Here is a 21,178-nt window from a genome sequence, read left to right as displayed (position 1 = left end):
TTTATATGGTTGATATTACCGGTACAACAGCCTTTAGGATTGTTTTTCTGGAGTGAGGTGGGGGTGGGGACTTGGGTTTAGGGTATAGGTTCAGGGCCTTCCCTTGATGGTGCTGGGCATCTTCCTATTCTTTAATTAGTCATTTTCTGGTGAACTAAAAAGTGGAAAATTTGAGAGTGGTTGCCAAATTCTGACTGGAGATGTAGCCTGCAGGTTAAACATTGAGAAGCCCAGATTGCTGGCTTTGTTTTCAGGAATTGGAGCCTAGCAAAACAAGGCGGCCACCACAGGGGAGTGTTCCTAGGGCTTCTGAGAAGTTTTGACAGCCCCTCTGGAAGTGACTTGTGAATTGTAGAGGTTAGTCTGTTTGGTCAATCTTGGTGTACTGCGTGAAAGCTAATTTCCTAGGATAACGCCATCCGATAGAACTTTCTCTGCAGATGTAAATGTCTGTAATCTTCAGTGTTCAATACAATGGTCCCTGGCCTTGTGTGATCGTTTGACACAGGAAATAGCTAGTGAGACTGAGGAATGGAATTTTAAATTTTATTTAATTAAAATTTGTGGCCGGGCGCGGTGGCTCAAGCCTGTAATCCCAGCACTTTGGGAGGCTGAGACGGGCGGATCACGAGATCAGGAGATCGAGACCATCCTGGCTAACACGGTGAAACCCTGTCTCTACTAAAAAATACAAAAAACTAGCCAGGCGAGGTGGCGGGCACCTGTAGTCCCAGCTACTCGGGAGGCTGAGGCAGGAGAATGGCATAAACCCGGGAGGCGGAGCTTGCAGTGAGCTGAGATCCGGCCACTGCACCCCAGCCTGGGTGACAGAGCGAGACTCCGTCTCAAAAAAAAAAAAAAAAAAAAAAACTTTGCATAACCACATGCAATAGTGGCTACATAATGCATTGTGGGGCTCTAGGTGGTTGCCCCCTGTGCCCAACCTGACATTACGCTCCCCTGCCTTTTGCTCCAGGAATTCATAGCCTTACTCATTGCTCAGACCAGTTGTTCCAACCCCAAGACCGTGAAGTCTTTTCTGTTGTCTCTGACTTCTCTCACACTTGCTGGAGGGATAAATAATTGTGTTGTACAATTAAAAAAAAAAAATGCGCCGGGCATGGTGGCTCTCACCCCTTTAATCCTAGCATTTTGGGAGGCCGAGGTGGGCAGATCACTTGAGGTTAGTAGTTCGAGACCAGCCTGGTCAACATGGTAAAACCCAGTCTCTACTAAAGACACAAAAATTGGTTGGGTGTGGTGGTGCACGCCTGTAGTCCCAGCTGTTCAGGAGGCTGAGGCATGAAAATCACTTGAACCCAGGAGGTACAGGTTGCAGTGAGCCAAGATTGCACCACTGCACTCCAGCCTGGGCGACAGAGCGAGACTTCATTTCAAAAAAATAAATATATTTTTAAAATAAAATAAATAAATTGGCCGGGCGCGGTGGCTCAAGCCTGTAATCCCAGCACTTTGGGAGGCCGAGGCGGGCGGATCACAAGGTCAGGAGATCGAGACCACAGTGAAACCCCGTCTCTACTAAAAATACAAAAAATTAGCCGGGCGCGGTGGCGGGCGCCGGTAGTCCTAGCTACTCAGGAGGCTGAGGCAGGAGAATGGCGTGAACCCGGGAGGCGGAGCTTGCAGTGAGCCGAGATCGCACCACTGCACTCCAGCCTGGGCAACAGCGTGAGACTCCGTCTCAAAAAATAAATAAATAAATAAAATAAAAAAAAATAAAATAAATAAATTTAAAAATGTACTGTCTTTCTTGTTTTCTGGTCATTTCGGATGCTCTTTCCCCGTGGCTGGATTGAGATCTTCTTGGAGCTGGCCAGTCTTTGAGTGTTCCTTTTGTCCTTTAGGTCACATACGTTGTGCCCATTAAATACTTGTTGCTGACTAATTCACTGGTCTGCCTTTCTAACTGATTTCTCCCCTGCCTCCCAGGTGCTTTGAAGAAGAGCCTCACAGCCAAGCAGGTCCAGGCGGATTTTATAACTCTGGGTAGGTCATTGGCCAAGGTTGCTCAGGGTGACTGGCTTCTGAGGCTTTTTATTATGTTAATATCTCCTTCTGTTCTCTTGTAGGCCTTAGTGAGGAGAAAGCCACTTACTTTTCTGAAAAGGTATAATTCCTCTTCATCAAGGTTAATTAAGATCCCCTGCTTTTTTTTTTTTTTTTTTTTAAAGGTAGTCGCTTTCTGTCCAGGCTGGAGTGCAGTGGCGTGATCTCGGCTCACCACAACCTCTGCCTCTCGAGTTCAAGTGATTCTCCTGCCTCAGCCTCCTGAGTAGCTGGGACTACAGGCACATGCCACCATGCCCGGCTAATTTTTTGTATTTTTAGTAGAGATGAGGTTTCACTGTGTGTTAGTCAGGATGGTCTCGAACTCTTGACCTCGTGATCCACTCACCTCTGCCTCCCAAAGTGCTGGGATTACAGGCGTGAGCCACCGTGCTTGGCCTCTTTTCTTTTTTCTTTTATTTTCTTCTTTTCGAGACAGAGTTTCGCTCTTGTTGTCCAGGCTGGAGTGCAATGGCACAATCTCGGCTCACTGCAACCTCCACCTCCTGGGTTCAAGCAGTTCTCCTGCCCCAGCCTCCCAAGTAGCTGGGATTACAGGCATGTGCCACCATGCCTGGCTAATTTTGTATTTTTTTTTTTTTTTTTTAGAGACAGAGTCTCACTCTGTCGCCCAGGCTGGAGTACAGTGGCGCGATCTGGGCTCACTGCAAGCTCTGCCTCCGGGTTCACACCATTCTCCTGCCTCAGCCTCCCGAGTGGGACTACAGGTGCCTGCCACCACACCCAGCTAATTTTTTGTATTTTTAGTGGAGACGGGGTTTCACCGTGTTAGCCAGGATGGTCTCTATCTCCTGACGTTGTGATCCACCCGCCTCAGCCTCCCAAAGTGCTGGGATTATAGGCATGAGCCACCGCACCCGGCCAAATTGTGTATTTTTAGTAGAGACGGGGTTTCACCATATTGGCCAGGCTGTCCTTGAACTTCCAACCTCAGGTGATCCACCCTCCTCGGCCTCCCAAAGTGCTGGGATTACAGGCGTGAACCACCACGCCCAGCCCCTTGCTTTTATATCACGAAGAGAGAAAACAACGGAAAATGCCAAGTAAGCCGAAACCATCCATCAGTATTATCATTTCCCCAGCCTAAGGTTTTCATTTGGCTTCAAGCGAGTGTCATACGCACAGCATTAACCAGCGCTATTCAGTGCATCTCTAATCATTTTTCCTGATTTGACCTAGTCAAAAATCTGCCCATTTTCACGGATCAGGAGAAGACTTACTTGTAAAAATATACCTCCTACTTTCTCCAGTTTACTGCTCTCAGATGTCACTGTGACAAAAAGAAAAATAACAAGTGACTGGTTGAGAACTTACCCTGAAGACCCCAATTTTGCAATTGTCTAGTAGAAGCCATGTGGGGGCCAGTATGATGGCAGCACAGTTTTTATTCCAAGATGGATTAAATCTTGGAATGAAAAATACAACATTAATGTTGTGGTCTGCCACTCTGTACCCTCCTCCATCCCTAGGTATGTGCATATAGGTTGAGCCCTTGGTTCTGCACCCTCCCCACTATCTGTGTCAATGCTAAATATTGCAGTGTTGGGGCAGGATGGAGAAGGGGAGATTCTTCCTCTTGTAATTGACTTTGGCTTTTGCTTTTGTTCCAGTGGAAGCAGAATGCTCCCACCCTTGCTCAGTGGGCCATTGGTCAGACTCTGATGATTAACCAGCTCATAGATATGGAGTGGAAATTTGGAGGTAACTAGTTACAACCAGTCCTGGGTTATTTGGGTGGTACAGGGTCGGGGTGCAGAGGCTGTGACACAGCCACTGTGGGGAAGGCACTGTTGAGGCAGCACCTGCTGTTTTGTATTCTGCCCACATTCAGTAGCTGTTTCAATTCATGGCTCTGGATGAGTTGACTTTCCAGAAGTACGCCTTGCTGCCCTCATACTTGCCCCCACATGGCTTCTGCTGGACAACTGCAAAACTGGGGTCTTCAGGGTCAGTCCTCAATCAGTCACTTGTTATTTTTCTCTCTCTCTTTTTTTTTTTTTTTTTTGTCACAGTGACATCTGGGAGCAGTGAATTGGAGAAAGTGGGAAGTATATTTTTACAAGTAAGTCTTCTCCTGATCCTTGAAAATGGGTAGATTTTTGACTTGGTTAAAAATTATCAAGTCTACATTGGGTTAAATATCCATCCATTTAAATATCCATTTAAATGGATGTTTTACTGAAGTACCTTACATATCTATCTCAGAGCAGTGTGGCCAGCTACAGATGTGGTCACTAACATGCCTACTTTCAGATGAATAGATCCTAGTATGATTCATTGACATGTGATTGTTCCTGTAATCATGGGAATTGTTAGAATTTTCAGTGGTGGATGATCCATACTGCTCCTGTAGGACTCTCAGGTTGGAAGCTTAATTAAGTCAAAGGGTTTTAATTTATTTGCCCAGTTGTCATTTTAATTTAAATTATTTCTTTTTCTTTTATCAGCTAAAGTTGGTGGTTAAGAAAGGAAATCAAACCGAAAATGTGTATATAGGTGAGTCTGAATTCCCTCTTGAACCTCTTCACCTTTTCCATGTTCTCTGCAGTCAGGGGCTGGTGACACTCACCACAAATCATGTCTTCTATAAAACAGTCATTGCCAGCTGTGGAGTAGCTGTTCCACTGCCTTTCCTCTCCTAAAAGATGGCACAAGGAGTGTTAGAAAGCCATTGGCAGGTTGGAGCCCCCACAGTTGAAGAGCCGTTTTGAAAAAGGGAAAGGGAGGGAACAGAATGTCTGGGATTGAAGAAGAAGGTTGACGAGCAAGAAGCTCTTGCCGTAGAAGTCCCATTGAACATCCCGAATGATACCCTTTCATCTCTTTGTGCTGTGGAGCTGTGCCATTTGAACACTCACTCCCGTTTTTTTTCCTATGGAGCAGAGAACCTTCTGCATTCAAGTCTCTCAGTTCTTTATTATGATCAATTACCCATCAAGAACTGCTTAGAGGTACTAAGCCAAAAAAGAAAAAAAAAATCCTCTGCGTGGAAATTAATTTTCTTGGATGATTCTGTGGATTTATCTGAAGCTGAATTTTCTCTCCCCAGAATTAACCTTGCCTCAGTTCTACAGCTTCCTGCACGAGATGGAGCGAGTCAGAACCAGCATGGAGTGTTTCTGCTGATTTCTGTCCCTGCATCTCCCCTGGCCCCGTTCCCTGCCCTCCTCCCTTCCCTGGGTGACTGCTCTGAGAGGCACTTCACTCACAGACCTGTGGGATGCTCCATGGGGCCCTGCTGGCTTCTTAGGAGCCCAGGTGCAAAGGGTTTCTGAAAAACAACAGGATTAAGTACTTAAAGAGCCCAACACAATTACCCCGTAAACTCTGTGTTAGGGCAACCTCCACCACCTATCTGTCTTCCAGGACACATTTTAGATACTGTGACAGGCCACTGCATCTCAGATTCAGGGGAGAAAGTAAATTGTCACCTCCCCTTCAAAGTTCCAGAGTAAACAAATGGTGCCATCATTCAAGATAACATGCTAATCACCCTCCTCCCAAAAAGCAAGAGCTTGTTTATGGCTGAGGAATCAGTGGATTGTCTGAATGACGTGTACAGAGCCCCCATGGATTTCTGCACACTCTGGGTCTGTGCTGGTGGAACATTGCCAGTCAGTTTTTAATGAGGCACCTGTGTGTAAATACATGCTTGGTTTTCTCTGCAGAGAACTGAGGCTAAACTCTGTCCCCACTTCTGGTTTTGCCCTGTCATGTTGTAACGAGGCAGGCCTTTTGAGGCCATTTTAGTTTGAGCTCAAGCCAACCACCTCTGTTGGTTAGATGATGAATAAAAAGGTTCTGAAGCAAAAGTCTGGATCCAGTTGTCTTTCTACTGCATGGATTAAAGAGTGGTGTACCTTGCAGAGAGCTAGTGCTTGCTCTTGTCTTTAAAAATTATCTCCCTGAGGCCGGGCGCGGTGGCTCAAGCCTGTAATCCCAGCACTTTGGGAGGCCGAGACGGGCGGATCACAAGGTCAGGAGATCGAGACCATCCTGGCTAACACGGCGAAACCCCGTCTCTACTAAAAACACAAAAAATTAGCCGGGCGAGGTGGCGGCGCCTGTGGTCCCAGCTACTCGGGAGGCTGAGGCAGGAGAATGGCGGGAACCCGGGAGGCGGAGCTTGCAGTGAGCTGAGATCTGGCCACTGCACTCCAGCCTGGGCGACAGAGCGAGACTCCGCCTCAAAAAAAAAAAAAAAAAAAAAAAAATTATCTCCCTGATTTTGTGAAGATCCTGGGTCTCCAGTGAAATTGTGTCTGTTCCAGTGCTGGAATTCGTAAGAGCAATTCCGGGGAAAACTCAGGTTAAAAGCCCCAGGAAAAAGCATAACATGTGAAATTGAAATGCTTTGTGTACAGATGGCTTTAGCCCCCACCCTAGCATGTGACTTTTCCTGCTCCTCCTCCTCCAATACGTCTCCTCAGAATTTTTTTGTTTGTTTGTTTGTTTGAGACAGACTCACTCTGTCGCCCAGGCTGGAGTGCAGTTGTGTGATCTCAGCTCACTGCAAGCTCCGCCTCCCAGGTCCACACCATTCTCCTGCCTCAGCCGGCGCCTGCCACCACACCCAGTTAATTTTTTATATTTTTAGTAGAGAGAGGGTTTCACCATGTTAGCCAGGATGATCTTGATCTGACCTCGTCATCGGCCCACCTCAGCCTCCCAAAGTGCTGGGATTACAGGCATGAGCCACCGCTCCCGGCAAATACCTTCTCAGAAATTTTATAAAGTTTTGAATAGATAAAACATGCCCATGATTCAAAAAGTATAGTGTAAGGTAATAACCCATCCCCACCACTGTTTCCCAGTTACCCAGTTCTCCTCCCCAGAAGCAGCCACTGTTATTAGTTTATTCTGTGTTCTGGAGACATTAACTGCATTTGCAAACGGATATGCATATAGTTTCACTTTTCTTCCCACACAAATGGTAGCATTATGTACACACCGTCCTGCACCTTTCTTTTTTCCATTCAACTTGGAAATCGTTCCATATCAGAACACAGAGAATTGCGTCATTCTTAGTAACAAATGTACCGTTTTATTTCAAATGGATGATTTATTTAATCAGTTTCCTGCTGATGGGTGTCTAGGTTGTTTCCATTCTTTTTCTCTTACAAATAATGCCACAACAGAATATCCTTGTATATGTGTTGTTTTGCACATATGGAGGTGTATTTATAAGGTAATTACATGGGCATGGAACTGCTGGGTCATAGAATATGTACATTTATCAGAGTATAAAAAAAGAGTAAAACAAGCCAGGTGCGGTAGCTTACACCTGTAATCCCAGCACTTTGGGAGGCCAAGGTGGGTGGATCACCTGAGGTCGGCAGTTCGAGACCAGCCTGACCAACATGGAGAAACCTTGTCTCTACTAAAAATACAAAACTAGCCGGGCAAGGTGGTGTATTCCTGTGATCCCAGCTACTCGGGAGGCTGAGGCAGGGGAATCACTTGAACCTGGAACGCAGAGGTTGCAGTGAGCCTGGATCGTGCCACCGTACTCCAGCCTGGACAGCAAGAGTGAAACTCCATCGCAAGAAAAAAAAAAAAAGTCTAAAACAAAAGGTCTCTTCTCTCTTGTCTCCCATTTACTTAATTCCCCCACTAGTCTATTCCAATAGGTAACCTCTGTTGTTAGATTCTTAGGTACCCTTCCAGAGGTTCCCCCCCAAACCACCACATAGAAAGAATAGGGCCAGTCACGGTGGCTTACACCTGTAATCCCAGCATTTGTGGAGGCCAAGGCAGGAGGATTGCTTGAGGCCCGGAGTTTGAAACCAGCCTGGGCAACATGGGGAAACCCTGTCTCTACAAAAAATTTAAAAGTTTGCCGAATGTGGCCAGGCACAGTGGTTCATGCCTGTAATCCCAGCACTTTGGGAGGCTGAGGCAAGTGGATCACGAGGTCAGGAGTTCAAGACCAGCCTGGCCAACATGGTGAAACTGCATCTCTACTAAAAATACAAAAATTAGCCAGTCGTGGTGGCAGGCGCCTGTAATCCCACCTACTCAGGAGTCTGAGGCAGGAGAATTGCTTGAATCCGGGAGGCAGAAGTTGCAGTGAGCCGAGATAGTACCACTGTACTCTAGCCTGGGCAACAGAGCAAAACTCTGTATTGGGAAAAGAAAAAAAATTGCTGAACTTGGTGGCATATGTCTGCTGTCCCAGGCACTTGAGAGGCTGGGGCAGGAGGATTAGTTGGACCTACGAGTTAGAGGCTGCAGTGAGCTGTGATCAGTCACACCACTGCACTCCAGCCTGGGTGACAGAGTGAGACCCTGTGTCAAAAACTAAAAAATAAACAATGGGAGGCCGGGTGCGGTGGCTCACACCTGTAATCCCTGCACTTTGGGAGGTGGAGGCGGGCGGATCACGAGGTCAGGAGATCGAGATCATCCTGGCTAACACGGTGAAACCCAGTCTCTACTAAAATTACAAAAAATTAGCCAGGCGCGGTGGCAGTCCCCTGTAGTCCCAGCTACTCGGGAAGCTGAGGTAGGAGAATCGCTTGAACAGGGAGGCGGAGGTTGCAGTGAGCCGAGATCGCGCCACTGCACTCCAGCCTGGGTGACAGAGTGAGACTCCGTCTCAAATAAATAAATAAATAAATAAAATAATATAAACAGGGCCGGGCGTGGTGGCTCACGCCTGTAATCCCAGCACTTTGGGAGGCTGAGACAGGCGGATCACGAGGTCAGGAGATCAAGACCATCCTGGCTAACATGGTGAAACCCCGTCTCTACTAAAAATACAAAAAATTAGCCGGGTGCAGTGGTGGGCACCTGTAGTCCCAGCTACTCAGGAGGCTGAGGCAGGAGAATGGCGTGAACCTGGGAGGCGGAGCTTGCAGTGAGCCGAGATCACGCCACCGCACTCCAGCCTGGGCGACAGAGCAATACTCTGTCTCAAAAAATAAATAAATAAATAAAAAATAATAATATAAACAATGGGAATTTTTATTTTTACACCTTTTTTTGTTTACACAGATAATTGCACACTCTACATACTTTTGTTAATACATCTTGGAGATCTTTCCATATCATTACATAAAGAGTCTGCATCCTTCCCTGTGGGTGTAGCATATTCTGTTTTGTGGATGGATCATAACCAGCATGAGCAGTTTTTTGTTGTTGTTGTTTTGTTTTGTTTTGTTTTGAGATGGAGTCTCGCTCTGTCACCCAGGCTGGAGTGAAGTGGCACAACCTTGGCTCACTGCAGCCTCTGCCTCTTGGGTTCAGGCGATTCTCCTGCTTCAGCCTTCGGAGTAACTGGGATTACAGGCACATGCCACGACACCCGGCTAATTTTTTTGTATTTTTAGTAGAGACGGGGTTTCACAGTGTTGGCCAGGCTGGTCTCGAACTCCTGATCTCAGGTGATCCACCCGCCTCGGACTCCCAAAGTGCTGGGATTACAGGCGTGAGCCACTGCGCCTGGTCCAGTATGAGCAGTTTTGATAAATGGTGCCAGTGTTAATCAGAGTTCTCAGAGAACAGAATCAACAGGATGTGTGTGCACATATCTAGATGTATATGTGTATGTATGTGGGAAGAGAGATTTTTATTTTAAAAGATTGGCTCACATGATCAGTCTTCAGAGTAGACCAGCAGGCAAGAGATGCAGGAAGAGTTGCAGTTCAAAGGGTATCTGCTAGCCAGGCACTGTGGCACACACCTGTACTCCCAACTTCTTGGAAGGCCAAGGCCGCAGGATCACTTGAGCCCAGGAGTTCAAGACCAGCCTGAGCAATGGCGTGAGACCTTGTCTCTAAAAAAAATAGGAAAATAAAAACTGTCTGCTGTCAGAATTCCTCACTAGGGAGAAAGAGAAAGGATGCCAGCCTTTTTTTTTTTTTTTTTTAGGCTTTAACTGATTCGATGAGGCCCACCTACACTACGGAGAGGAATTTGCAATACAATAGGTCCCCCCGTATCCATGTTTTCGTTTTCCCTGGTTTCATTTACTCACAGTCTGAAAATATGAAGTGGAAAATTCCAGAAATAATTTATAAGCTTTAAATTGCATACCATCCTGAGTAGCATGATGAAATCTCATGCTGGCCCACTCCATCCTGGACATGAATTCATGTTCTGGGTTGAGAATCGATCCTTTCTGCAGGGTACCCACACTATGTACGCTGTTAATCACTTAGTAGCAGGCACTGTTGTCAGATTGAGAAAAACATATGTATAGGGCTCGGGACTATGTGGGTTTAGGAATCTGCTAGGAGTCTTGGAACATATCCCACATGGATAAGGGGGGCCGCTGCTGCACTTAAAAGTCCACTGATTTAAACGTTAGTGTCGGCCGGGCACAGTGGCTCACATCTGTAATCCTAGCCCTTTGGGAAGCTGAGACAGGTAGATCACGAGGTCAGGAGTTCAAGACAAGCCTGGCCAAGATGGTGAAAACCCGTCTCTACTAAAAATACAAAAATTAGCCGGGCACAGTGGCAGGCTCCTATAATCCCAGCTACTTGGAAGGCTGAGGCAAGAGAATCTAATTGTTTGAACCCAGGAGGCGGAGGTTGCAGTGAGCTTGAGATCGTGCCACTGCCCTCCAGCCTGGGTGACAGAGTGAGACTCCATATCAAAAAAAAAAAAAAAAAAAAAGTGTCATCCATAAACACCTTAACAAAAACATCTAGAATAATGTTTGACCAACTCTCTAAGCACTGTGGTCCAGCCAAGCTGACACAAAATTAATCCTCACAGTGCCAAATTGACCTCTACATTCTTTCAATTTATGCTTCCACCAGCAAGTTTACTGTCCAGAAGTTCCAAAAAAGAACAGATGAGTGCCTTTGAACAGTGTCCAGATGTGATCATGAATTTTTAGAGAGCCTCATGTGCTTGAGACCATGATAATCTAATGTATTAATAAAAAGAATTCACCAAAAAAGAAGTAAAAATAAAAAATCAGAAAAAAAAAGTTCACAGAAAGAACGGGAAGGTACCTAAAATACAATCTATTTATTTATTATTATTATTTTTTGAGATGGAGTCTTGCTCTGTCGCCCAGGCTGGAGTGCAGTGGCGTGATCTTGGCTCACTGCAACCTCTGCCTCCTGGGTTCAAGCAATTTTCCTTCCTCAGCCTCCTGAGTAGCTGGGACTACAGGCGCATGCCACCATGCCCGGCTAGATTTGTATTTTTAGTAGAGACAGGGTTTCTCTGTGTTGGCCAGGCTGGTCTTGAACTCCTGACCACAGGTGATCCTGCCTCAGCCTCCCAAAGTGCTGGGATTACAGGCGTGAGCCACTATGCCCAGCCAATACAATCTATTTAAAACTCACTCATATTACAGATGGGGAAACTGAGGCCTGGAGACTGAAACTGTGATCACTGGCCAGGGGTCAGACAGTGCTGTCCTGTGATCCATGGGGTCCTGCTTGATTCAGAAATGGGCTCCTGAGACTAGAAGGGCCTCCAGCACGCCAAGCCATCTGGTGCAGGTCCAAGTCTGGGTGCTGTGTAAGAGTTGCACCGAGCTGGCCACCGGACAGATTCTGACCAGGGAGCTCCTTGCCCCACCCAATTCAGCCGCTGCTGCCCCACCTGGATCACAACGTTGCCTTCCTGATGGCCCCACTAGAGTCTTCAGCCTCACAGCTTCCACAGTCCAGCCCATTTCCTGTGTGACTATTCTTACACACAAGTCTCATGTCACCCAACAGATCCACTGCTCAGGGTTCTGCCAGGTGTCCAAAGCAAAGTCTGAACTCTAGAACACCCAGCCCTGACAGCCTGGCCCTGCCGACCTCCTCCAATGCGCCATCTCCACTGCCTGCTGGCAGGCATCCTACTGGAGCATCTATACCAGGCTGCTTACAGCCGCCGAGCCATGATGCCATCTGCCTCTTCTCCCCTTGGGCTTACAGTGCTGCCCCACATTTCTAAAGGCCTCTCCTGATAGTTCTTGGCCATAATAAACACCCCTTGGGCCTTCATTCCTCTGCTTCAGGGGTTAGGAGTGCAAGCTCTGAAGTCAGACTGCCTGGGGTTTCTTTTTTTTTTTCTTTGTAGAGAGTAGGGCACAGGGGATGTCTCACTGTATTGCCCAGGCTGGTCTTGAGCTCCTGGACTCAAGTGATTCTCCCGCCTTGGGCCTCCCAAAGCGTCAGGATTACAGGTGTGAGCCACTACACCCAGCCCTCAAGCCCTGCTTGAGTTTCAACACTGGCCTTTCTGCTTATTAACTGTGTGACCTTGAGCAAACTCCTTAACATCTGAGAACCTTAGTTTCCCCGTTTGTAAAAGGGTTATAATTCTCACCTCACAAGGTTATTGGGGTAGATCACTTCACACAGAGCGTGCTTAACTAACCAGTGAGGTACTTATTATCAATCGTTGTAATTATTTGTTCCCAGGATTCTCTTTGCCACTAGCCCCTGAATTTCGTGTGTGTGTGTGTGTGTGTGTGTGTGCACGCGTATATGTTTTGTTTTGTTTTTGAGATAGAGTCTTGCTCTGTTGCCCAGGCTGGAGTCCAGTGGAGCCATCTTGGCTCACTGCAACCCCCACCTCCAGGGTTCAAGCGATTCTTGTGCCTCAGCCACCTAAGTAGCTGAGATTACAGGCGCCTGCCACCACACCCAGCTAATTTTTGTATTTTTAGTAGACAAGGGTTTTGCCGTGTTGGCTAGGCTGTTCTCAAACTCCTGTGCTCGAGTGATCTGCCTTCCTCGGCCTCCCAAAATGCTAGAATTACAGGCATTAGCCACCATGCCCATCCCATGAGCTTCTTGATAGGAGACTTGCTTTTTAGTTGAATCACCCCTACATTCAGCATCATTCAGCCCCACTCCTCCTCCCCAAGCCAGCCTCATAACAGTTCCTTCCCTTTGTTGAAATGAAATGAGGCTGAGTATAGAGCCTCCATGGAAGCAATGTTAACAAACGTCCCTGGCTTTAGAAGAAATCCAGGCTGGGTGTGGTGGCTCACACCTGTAATCCCTGCACTTTGGGAGGCCGAGGCAGGTGGATCACCTGAGGTCAGGAGATCGAGACCAGCCTGGCCAACATGGTGAAACCCATCTCTACTAAAAATACAAAAAATTAGCCAGGTGTGGAGGCTCGTGCCTGTAGTCCCAGCTGCTCGGGAGGCTGAGACATGAGAATTGCTTGAATCTGGGAGGTGGAGGTTGCAGTGAATTGAGATCACGCCATTGCACTCCAGCCTGGGGGACAGAGTGAGGCTCTGTCTCAAAAAAAAAAAAAAAAAAAAAAAAAAGAAGTCCAGGGAAGTTGTTTTGATTGTGGGTCAGTTTTAACATAGATCCATAGATCACAGATAGCTCCACAGTGTAAGGGGCCCTCTTCCCAGAGCAGTTGACTGTCCCCCTGCCTGACTCCACCAACATTTTTGGAGCACCTCCTATGGGCAAAGGCTTTACTAGGCCCTGGGGGAGGGAGTGATAAGCCCTGAACACAGATAACTGACAAGTTGTTTTTTCTTTTTTTTTCCTTTCTTTCTTTCTTTTCTTTTTTTTTTTTTTTTTGAGACGGAGTCTTGCTCTGTAGCCAGGCTGGAATGCTGTGGCGCGATCTCGGCTCACTGCAACCTCCGACTCCCTGATTCAAGCAATTCTCCTGCCTTGGCCTCCCAAGTAGCTGGGACTACAGGCACGCGTCCCCACACCCAGCTAATTTTTGTATTTTTAGTAGAGATGGGTTTCACCATGTTGGCCAGGATGGGCTCAATCTCCTGAACTTGTGACCCACCCGCGTAGACCTCCCAAAGTACTGGGATTACAGGCGTGAGCCGCCACACCTGGCCAAGTTGTTTTTTCTATGTAAAAGTAGATTATATCCTCACTCCCATTTACAATAGTTCAGAGCCCATTATGAACTCCAGAAGTACTCCAGTTCCTTTGTTGGATTGGAATTTTGTTACGAATATACTCTGTTGAATTAGGAGCATTGATCAGGCTCTGCAGACTGTCAAGGGGGATTTTGCTGCATTGCTGGGGGATTTGGGCAGGATTTTTCTTACTGTTAGCACTGCACCTTTGCATCGATTCACTCTTGTTCCAATTCTGTTTAGAAATCTGCTGTCTGGTAATCTCACTTTTGATTGCAGTTTATTTTGTTTGCTTTTGGAGTATAGTGTTCATTAGGATGGTAATGGTCTGGCCCAAGAGGAGATGAGCCAGAAATACCTGTATTCTTTCCCTGGAGGGAAGAGGACTGGCTTGGCTGGGATGGGAAGATCAAGCGGGGGAGGGGGTGTTGACTGTTCAGCTCCTTTTTTTTTCTTTCATTTTTCCATTTTTTGACCTATCATGCTTGTTTCCGATCACTGTTCAGTTCTGACACTATTGTTTATTTTTACTATAGTGGCATTAAAAAAAGAAGCTGGGCCTGGCACAGTGACTCACATCTGTAATCTCAGCCCTTTAGGAGGCCAAGGCAGGAGGATCATGGGAGGCCGGGAGTTCCAGACCAGCCTGGTCAACATAGCAAAACCCTGTCTCTACGAAAAACTTAAAAATTAGAGCTGGTGTGGTGGCTCACGCCTGTAATCCCAGCACTTTGGGAGCCCGAGGCAGGCGGATCGTGAGGTCAGGAGATCGAAACCATCCTGGCTAACACGGTGAAACCCCGTCTCTACTAAAAATACAGAAAATTAGCCTTGTGTGGTGGTGGGTGCCTGTAGTCCCAGCTACTCAGGAGGCTGAGGCGGGAGAATGGCGTGAACCTGGGAGGTGGAGCTTGCAGTGAGCTGAGATCGCACCACTGCACTCCAGCCTGGGCGACAGAGCGAGACTCCTTCTCAAAAAAAAAAAAAAAAAAAAAATTAGCGAGGTGTGGTGGCATGTGACTGTAGTCCTAGCTGCTCTGGAGGCTGAGGTGGGAGGATTGCTTGAGCCTGGAGTTAGAGGCTGCAGTGAGCCGTGATCTACACCACTGCACTCCAGCCTGAGCAACTGAGCAAGACCATTTCTCATGAAATAAAAATAAAGAAGTTGATGATGTTGCGGAAAGTCCTCAAATAGCCCAAGTGGTCAACTGCTCCCTTGTGGGACCAGCAACCTCAACAGGAGCATTTGCCAGAGTGGAAAATGGCCTTTCTGAAAGACAGAACACTCAACAACAAATAGTTTTCTAAAGGATACTTGGTCTTTTCCAAGTTGCTTTATTTTTTTTGAGACAGAGTTTCATTCTGTTGCCTGGGCTGGAGTGCAGTGGTGTGACCACGGCCCACCACAGCCTTGACCTCCTGGGCTCAGCCTCCCAGGTAGCTGGGATTACAGGCATGAGCCACTATGCCCAGCTAATTTTTTTTTTTTTGTATTTTTTGTATTTTTTGTAGAGACAGGGTCTCACTCTGTTGCCGGGACTGGTCTCAAACTCCTGGGCTCAAGGGATCCTCCTGCCTTGGTCTCCCAAAATGTTGAGATTACAGGCATGAGCCACCAAATCTGGCGGGGTTTTTTTTTTTTTTTTAAACATTTGTCACATTTCACAAAGGTATTTCAGAATCTCTGAGAAAAGTGCTACAGATAATGTCTAATGATACTTTATATTTGGACGGCACTTTCATTTATTTTTTTGGCAGGGAATAGGGGGCGTCAAATAGCTTACATATAGTGAAATTTACCCTTCTTCAGTATGCAGTTCAGTGAGTTTTGATAAATGTATAATGGTAGTGTAATCAATACCACAGTCAAGACATGGACTATTTTCATTAACCCACGAAGTGCCCTCGTGTGTGGTTAGAGTCAGCCCTCCCATCAGCAGAGTCCTGGCAGCCACTGACCTGGTTTCTGTCTCTACTGTTTTGCCTTTTCCAGAATGTCATATAAGTGGCATCATTCATTATGGAGACTTTTTTTATTTTTTGAGAGGGAGTCTCGCTCTTGTTGCCCAGGCTAGAGTGCAATGGTGTGATTTTGGCTCAATGCAACATCCATCTCCCGGGTTCAGGTGATTCTGCTGCCTTAGCCTCCTCAGTAGCTGGGACCACAGGTGTGCACCACCATGCCCATGCCCAGCTAATTTTTTTTTTTCTCTCTTTTTGAGACGGTGTCTTGCTCTGTTGCCCAGGCTAGAGTGCAGTGGTGTGATCTCGGCTCACTGCAAGCTCCGCCTCCCAAGTTCACACCATTCTCCTGCCTCAGCCTCCCGAGTATGCCCAGCTAATTTTTGTATTTTTAGTAGAGATGGGGTTTCCCCATGTTGACCAGGCTAGTCTCGAACTCCTGACCTCAAGTAATCCACTTGCCTCGGACTCCCAAAGTGCTGGGATTATAGGCATGAGCCACTGTGCCCAGCCCATTATTTAGCCTTTTGTGCCCCACTTCTCCCACTTAGCATAATGTTTTTGAGATTCATCTATATTACTAGTGCATCTGTAGTTCTTTCCTTTATATGGCTGGATTGTTTTGTTTTTGTTTTTGTTTTGTTTTTGAGACAGGGTCTCACTCTGTTGCCCAGGCTGGAGTGCACTATCATAGCTCTCCGCAACCTCCGCCTCCCGGGCTCAAGAGAGCCTCCCACCTCAGCCTCCCGAGTAGCTGGGAATACAAGTGCACACCACCATGCCTGGCTAATTTTTCTCTCTGTCTCTCTTTTTTTTTTTTAATTTTTGTTGGAAGCACCATGGAGCCGCCTGAGCCCGGCCGAGCCTAAAAGTCCTATGGCCCATGCCTGGCCAATTTTTGTATTTTCTAGTAGAGACGGGATTTTGCCATGTCTCCTAGGCTGGTCTGGAACTCCTCGTCTCAGGTGATTCTCCCGCTTCGGCCTCCCAAGTAGCTGTGGTTACAGGCACGTGCCACCATGCTCAGCCCTCCCGTCAGCACAGTCCTGGCAGCCACTGGCCTGGTTTCTGTCCCTACTGTTTTGCCTTTTACTGGTCTCCATGCTCACCTAAATTTTTTTTGTATTTTTTGTAGAGACAGGTCCTCACTATGTTGCTCAGGCTGGTCTCGAACTCCCAGGTTCAAGCAATCCTCCCACCTCAGTCCCCCAAAGTTCTGGAATTACAGGCATGAATCACTGTGCCAGCATTGCATTTCAAAGCATGAATACATCCCAGTTTTTAAAATGTTTACCATTGTAAATGACCCCTGTTTTAATATGAAAATAACTAATATTGAAGAGAGTATTATGAAGAGGATCATGGTTATGATGTGTAGACACAAATTATGAAGAGGATCATGGTTATGATGTGTAGACACAAAAATCAGGTTATAAGACAGTAAGGTGAGGGCCAGGCGCAGTGACTCACGCTTGTAATCCTAGCACTTTGGGAGGCCCAGGTGGGAGGATTGCTTGAGCCCAGGAGCTGAAGACAAGCCCAGGCAACACAGTGAGACCCTGCCTTTATAAAAAATTAAAAATTAAAAAAGGCTGGGCACCATGGGTCACGCCTGTAATTCTAGCACTTTGGGAGGCCGAGGCAGGTGGATCACGAAGTCAGGAGTTAAAGACCAGCCTGGCCAAGATGGTGAAACCCTGTCTCTACTAAAAATACAAAAAAAAAAATTAGCTGGTCGTGGTGGTGGGCACCTGTAATCCCAGCTACTCAGGAGGCTGAGGCAGGAGAATCGCTTGAACCCGGGAGGCGGAGGTTGCAGTGAGCCGAGATCATGCCACTGCACTGCAGCCTGGACGACAGAGTAAGACTCTGTCTCAAAATCAAAACAAACAAACAAAAAAACAGGCCGGGTTCGGGTTCGGTGGCTCACGCCTATAATCCAAGCACTTTGTGAGGCCAAGGCGGGCGGATCACAAAGTCAGGAGTTCGAGACCAGCCTGGCTGATATGGTGAAACCCTGTTTCTGCTAAAAATACAAAAAATAGCCGATGTGGTGGCAAGCACCTATAGTCCCAGCTACTCAGGAGGCTGAGGCAGGAGAATTGCTTGAACCAGGAGGCAGAAGTTGCAGTGAGCTGAGATCACGCCACTGCATTCCAGCCTGGGCGACAGAGCGAGACTTCATCTCAAAGGAAAAAAAAAAAGCCAAAAAATAGTAAGGTGAGGGTGAAACTTCTCTTTTAAAAAAATGTTTACATAGAAACAAACTAAGTGGATAAAATGGATATAAACAAAAATGTTATCAGTGGTTATTTTTGGGCAGTAGAATTATAGGTTTTTAAATGTTTTGCTTATTTATAGTTTCCAAAATTTTCAATTTAAATATAAATTAGTGTGCTCTATTTATAGAGACAATACATGAAATATACATAATAAAAATTCAAATGTTATAGAACTGAAAAAGATGAAAAGTAAAAACAACCTCTTCCTCAGAGGTAGCCACTGTCCATAGTTTCTGTTTTAGATTCTTACCTTTATACAAGATCATTATAGCTTCTATTTTTTGGTGTATGAACTGTAGTCCTAGAGGATTTTATTAGTTGTGAGTTCTATAACTAAGATCCATCATCTTAGTTGCTAAGAACATAGATACTGAGAACATCATTTAAAGAAAACATTTTTTTCAAGCAGGGAATGGTGGCTCACCCCTGTAATCCCAGCACTTTGGGAGGCCAAGGCAGGCAGATTGCTTCAGCTCAGGAGTTCAGGACCAGCCTGGGAAACATGGTGAAACCCCATCTCTACTAAAAATAAAAAATTAGCCAGGCATAGTGGCGTGTGCCTGCACTCCCAGCTATTTGGGAGGCTGAGGTAGGAGAATTGCTTGAACCCAGGAGGTAGAGGTTGCAGTGAGCTGAGATCAGGCCACTGCACACCAACCTAGGTGACAGAGAGAGCCTCCATCTCAAAAAAAAAAAAAAAAAATTTCCAGCCAAAACAACTGAAATTCCTCCCCGCTGACCACCTCGATTATTTCTAGATGCCTTGTCGCTGTCCAGACTGTGGTGATTCCCTGTGCTGATCTGAACCCGTGGCCTGAGTCATCTGCAGTTCCTCTCGCAGGTGGTCCCCCATGTCACGGCCCCTGTGGAACCAGTTCGTTACCGTCTCTGTTCGTCGCTGCTTCCTAAGTCAGGCCCTGCATGTCTTGACAGTACGTTAGATTCCGAAAAGCTTTGATTGCATCACTGCTTTCATGAACTCAAATGAGAGGAAGGGAGGGAAGGCAGGAAGAAGGGAGGGGGTCCTTTCTCTCCCACAGTGTGCGTTACCTCATTTAACACTTCCTGCTAATGTGGTAGAATGTGTTTAACTTTGAATGAGACTTGGATTTATTTTTATTTATTTATTTATTTTGAGATGGAGTTTCACTCTTGTTGCCAGGCTGGAGTGCAGTGGCGCCATCTCTGCTCACTGCACCCTCCGCCTCCCAGGTTCAAACGATTCTCCTGCCTCAGCCTCCCAAGTAGCTGGGATTACAGGCACGTGCCACCATGCCCAGCTAATTTTTGTAGTTTTAGTAGGGATGGGGCTTCACCATGTTGACCAGGCTGGTCTGGAACTCCTGATCTCAGGTGATCCGCCTGCCTCGGCCTCCCAGTGTGTTGAGATTATAGGTGTGAGCCACCGTGCCTGGCCTGAGACTTAAATCCACCTCTTTCTTCTTCTACTTTTTAAGACAGAGCCTCGTTCTGTCACCCACACTGGAGTTCAGTGGCGTGGTTTTGGCTCACTGCAACCTTGGCCGCCTGGGTTCAAGCAATTCTCGTGCCTCAGCCTCCCGAGTGGCTGGGACTATAGGCACATGCCACCACGCCCACCTAATTTTTTTGTAGTTTTAGTAGAGATGGGGTTTCACCATGTTGGCCAGGCTGGTCTCGAATTCCTGACCTCAGGTGATCTTCCCGCCTTGGTCTCCCAAAGTGCTGGGATTATAGGCATGAGCCACTGCGCCCAGCCCACCTCCTTTTTTTAAAAAATTAATTAATTTATTTTCTAAAGATAGGGTCTCACTCTGTCACTGAGTCTGGAGTGCAATGGCACAATCATAGCTCACTGCAGCCTCAAACTCGTGGGCTCAAGAGCTCCTCCCGCCTCAGCCACCAGAGTAGCCAGGACTACAGGTGCACACCACCATGACTGGCTAATTTTTAAATTTTTTGCAAAGATGAAGTCTCACTCTGTTGCCCAGGCTGGTCTCAAACTCTTGGGCTCAAGTGATCCTCCCGCCTCAGCCTCCCAAAGTGTTGGGATGACCGGCGTGAGCTGCCGTGCTCGACCTAAATCCACCTCTTATTGTTTATATTCATGGATGCAGCAGTTCAGTGAGAATATGTCAGCCGCCAACTGTGCACCAGCCCCTGTGCTAAGCAGTGCGTAACCTGGAGGCTTGTGTCACCTCTCCATACCTTTGAGGTTCATCTGTAAAATGGAGATAGTGTCTCCTCCGAAGGTGATTCTGAGGATTGAATGCAGTGCCTGCTTCAGAGTTGTACATCATCAACTCTATCACTCATCTTTGGGTGCTTAGTACTAAGTCATAGTACTGAGTACTTTTGGAGAAAATGATAAACCAAGCAAATGTATTGGTGGTAGGTAGCTACCGGATCCCCCTGCAAGTTCCACCCAAGGACTAAATGAATGGCTAGACCAATGGTTCTCTTTAAAAAAAATTTTTATTGGCTGGGCACGGTGGCTCATGCCTGTAACCCCTACACTTTGGGAGGCCGAGGTGGGTAGATCACCTGAGGTCAGGAGTTCGAGACCAGCCTGGCCAACACAGTGAAACCCTGTCTCTACTAATAATACAAAAATTAGCTGGGCATGGTGGCAGGCAGCTGTACTCCCAGCTATTTGGGAGGCTGTGGCAGGAGGATCGCTTGAACCCCATCTTGAAAAAAAAAAAAAAAAAAAACACTTGGGGCTGGGCACGGTGGCTCACACCTGTAACACCAGTACTTTGGGAGACTGAGGTGGGTGGATCACTTGAGCCCAGGAGTTCAAGACCAGTCTGGGGAACATAGCGAGACCCTGTCTCTACAAAAAATACATAAATTAGCCAGGTGTGGCGGCACACACCTGTGGTCCCAGCTATGTGGGAGGCTGAAGGGAGAATTGCTTGAGCCTGGGAGGTCAAGGCTGCAGTGAGTCATGATCACACCACTGCACTCCAACCTGGCCTGGGCGACAGAACAAGACTCTGTCTCAAAAAAAAAAAAAAAAAAGCCAGGCGCGGTGGCTCACGCCTGTAATCCC

At 46.9% G+C, this 21,178-nt stretch overlaps 1 protein-coding gene across 30 annotated transcripts in view; it reads left to right on the top strand.

Moving 5' to 3' along the window:
* COMMD7 (COMM domain containing 7) overlaps nt 1–5,900 on the top strand; it is a 38,178-nt gene extending 32,278 nt beyond the window's left edge. For 9 of the 30 annotated variants that reach the window (XR_012419256.1, XR_012419254.1, XR_012419247.1 and 6 more), the window contains 6 exons: nt 1,951–2,007; nt 2,091–2,128; nt 3,699–3,789; nt 4,101–4,150; nt 4,536–4,584; nt 5,138–5,900. Coding sequence is in view for 15 of the 30 variants with exons in the window: in XM_005568695.4 (XP_005568752.1) it covers nt 1,951–2,007; nt 2,091–2,128; nt 3,699–3,789; nt 4,101–4,150; nt 4,536–4,584; nt 5,138–5,214 (362 nt within the window). In the remaining 15 variants the exon portion in view is untranslated. Of the gene's footprint in view, nt 1–1,950; nt 2,008–2,090; nt 3,132–3,698; nt 3,790–4,100; nt 4,151–4,535; nt 4,585–4,683; nt 5,040–5,137 lie in introns of those variants that run through there. The other 21 variants (XR_012419255.1, XR_012419248.1, XM_074005033.1 and 18 more) reach the window with 8 other exon arrangements.
* Nucleotides 5,901–21,178: the final 15,278 nt, after the last annotated feature.

The sequence above is a fragment of the Macaca fascicularis genome, chromosome 10 (genome assembly GCF_037993035.2).
Source record: "Macaca fascicularis isolate 582-1 chromosome 10, T2T-MFA8v1.1".
Lineage (NCBI taxonomy): Eukaryota > Metazoa > Chordata > Mammalia > Primates > Cercopithecidae > Macaca > Macaca fascicularis.
This window is presented reverse-complemented; position numbering and strand designations above follow the sequence as displayed.